We start from the raw sequence: 1,286 nt of genomic DNA on the forward strand, positions 1-1,286 counted from the left end.
CGTTGGATTGCCAACCTAAAGATGGAGGATTTACCATCAAACTTCTGGCCAGAGCAAAAACATTTGGAAGAAGAATGTTTTCAAGATGACTTGGATAATAGCGCGTTGTGACAAACACCAGATACAGCACTGGGACTTGATCAACAGCCGATACCGCACCATGACGTCACAAACCAGTAGGTGGCAGTAGTGTTCTTTGACAAACATGGATGCCTCCAGTAAAGCACATTCACATGAAAATTAACTTTTCCTTTAAAGCTTCTATGGAATAGATTGAGTGATGATTGAATTGTGAGTATTGCTGTATTGATGACTCTGCATTTGTTCAAAAGCATCTGCATCTAAATCAGAGTAAATTGCAACATACAGCTCAGCAAACATTAGCATCGGAGGCGGTTAAGGTAAATAAGTTCAGTCTAGTTGCATCGTTCTGAGGAACACACCTTTCATTTCTCCCATGTCGAAGGTCTGGCCCAGCTGTTCCAGCAGGTCTGCTCTGGTGGCGTTCTTCTTGTGCTTCTTTCCATCATAATGCTGCTGAGCCATGCCGGGGTTGTTGAACCAAGCGTTGCATAGCTGGCAGTAACGGTCTGAGTCACGGCGCTGTCGAGGCGACATCATTGGAGACATTTCTGGGGAGTTCTTTACGGGACTGGGAGATGCCTCTGATGAACAAACGGCAAGAAAAAGAAGATATATACACTTCAGATGTCTCCTATTTGGTAAAAAAAATTCAAAAGGATTGAATTAACTGTGATGAAGTTACATATGCATCCATTTTAGCGACGTCAAACCATACGTACTTCTGATTAAGACCCCCTTTATTCAGTCTAGTTTTTGCCAAATTTGGCTAGACTAAAGGTCATTAAAAAGCTGCTGTTCTACTGTTTCCTGTCTTGCCATGCATGTTTAGTAGAGGACCTATCAAAGGTTATATTCAAGTAGAACTTTCAATCAGCACTAAGTTTTTAATGTGGGTTTGTTGATTCTGATTCAAGTGCTTAGAAAATGCATAGAAGAAATGAATGCGAAAAATATTTTTTAGAGCCAAATCAAAAGAAAACCGAAGTAATCATTTTTGCACCAAAGAAAGAGAATTCAAAAGTTAGCACACAGCTAGAAAACACTAATCAGAAAATCTATTGTGATCCTGATGTCCCCCATCATCAGTAATCGGCCAGAAACCGGTAATCTGTACCGTACAAGACACAGAGTCAATATCAGCCACCAAGTCATAAAAACTGGGTTTACTGGATGGATGGATGGATGGATGGATGGATGGATGG

At 40.9% G+C, this 1,286-nt stretch overlaps 1 protein-coding gene across 1 annotated transcript in view; it reads right to left on the reverse strand.

Annotated features, from left to right (window-relative positions):
- Nucleotides 1–1,286, reverse strand: part of zmat4 (zinc finger, matrin-type 4) — a 211,698-nt gene that overhangs the window by 61,077 nt on the left and 149,335 nt on the right. The window contains exon 5 of the mRNA XM_015379550.1: nucleotides 444–665. Coding sequence (XP_015235036.1) covers nucleotides 444–665 — 222 coding nt within the window. The remainder of the gene's footprint in view (nucleotides 1–443; nucleotides 666–1,286) is intronic.

The sequence above is a fragment of the Cyprinodon variegatus genome, unplaced genomic scaffold, assembly GCF_000732505.1.
Source record: "Cyprinodon variegatus isolate N-32 unplaced genomic scaffold, C_variegatus-1.0 Scaffold194, whole genome shotgun sequence".
NCBI lineage: Eukaryota > Metazoa > Chordata > Actinopteri > Cyprinodontiformes > Cyprinodontidae > Cyprinodon > Cyprinodon variegatus.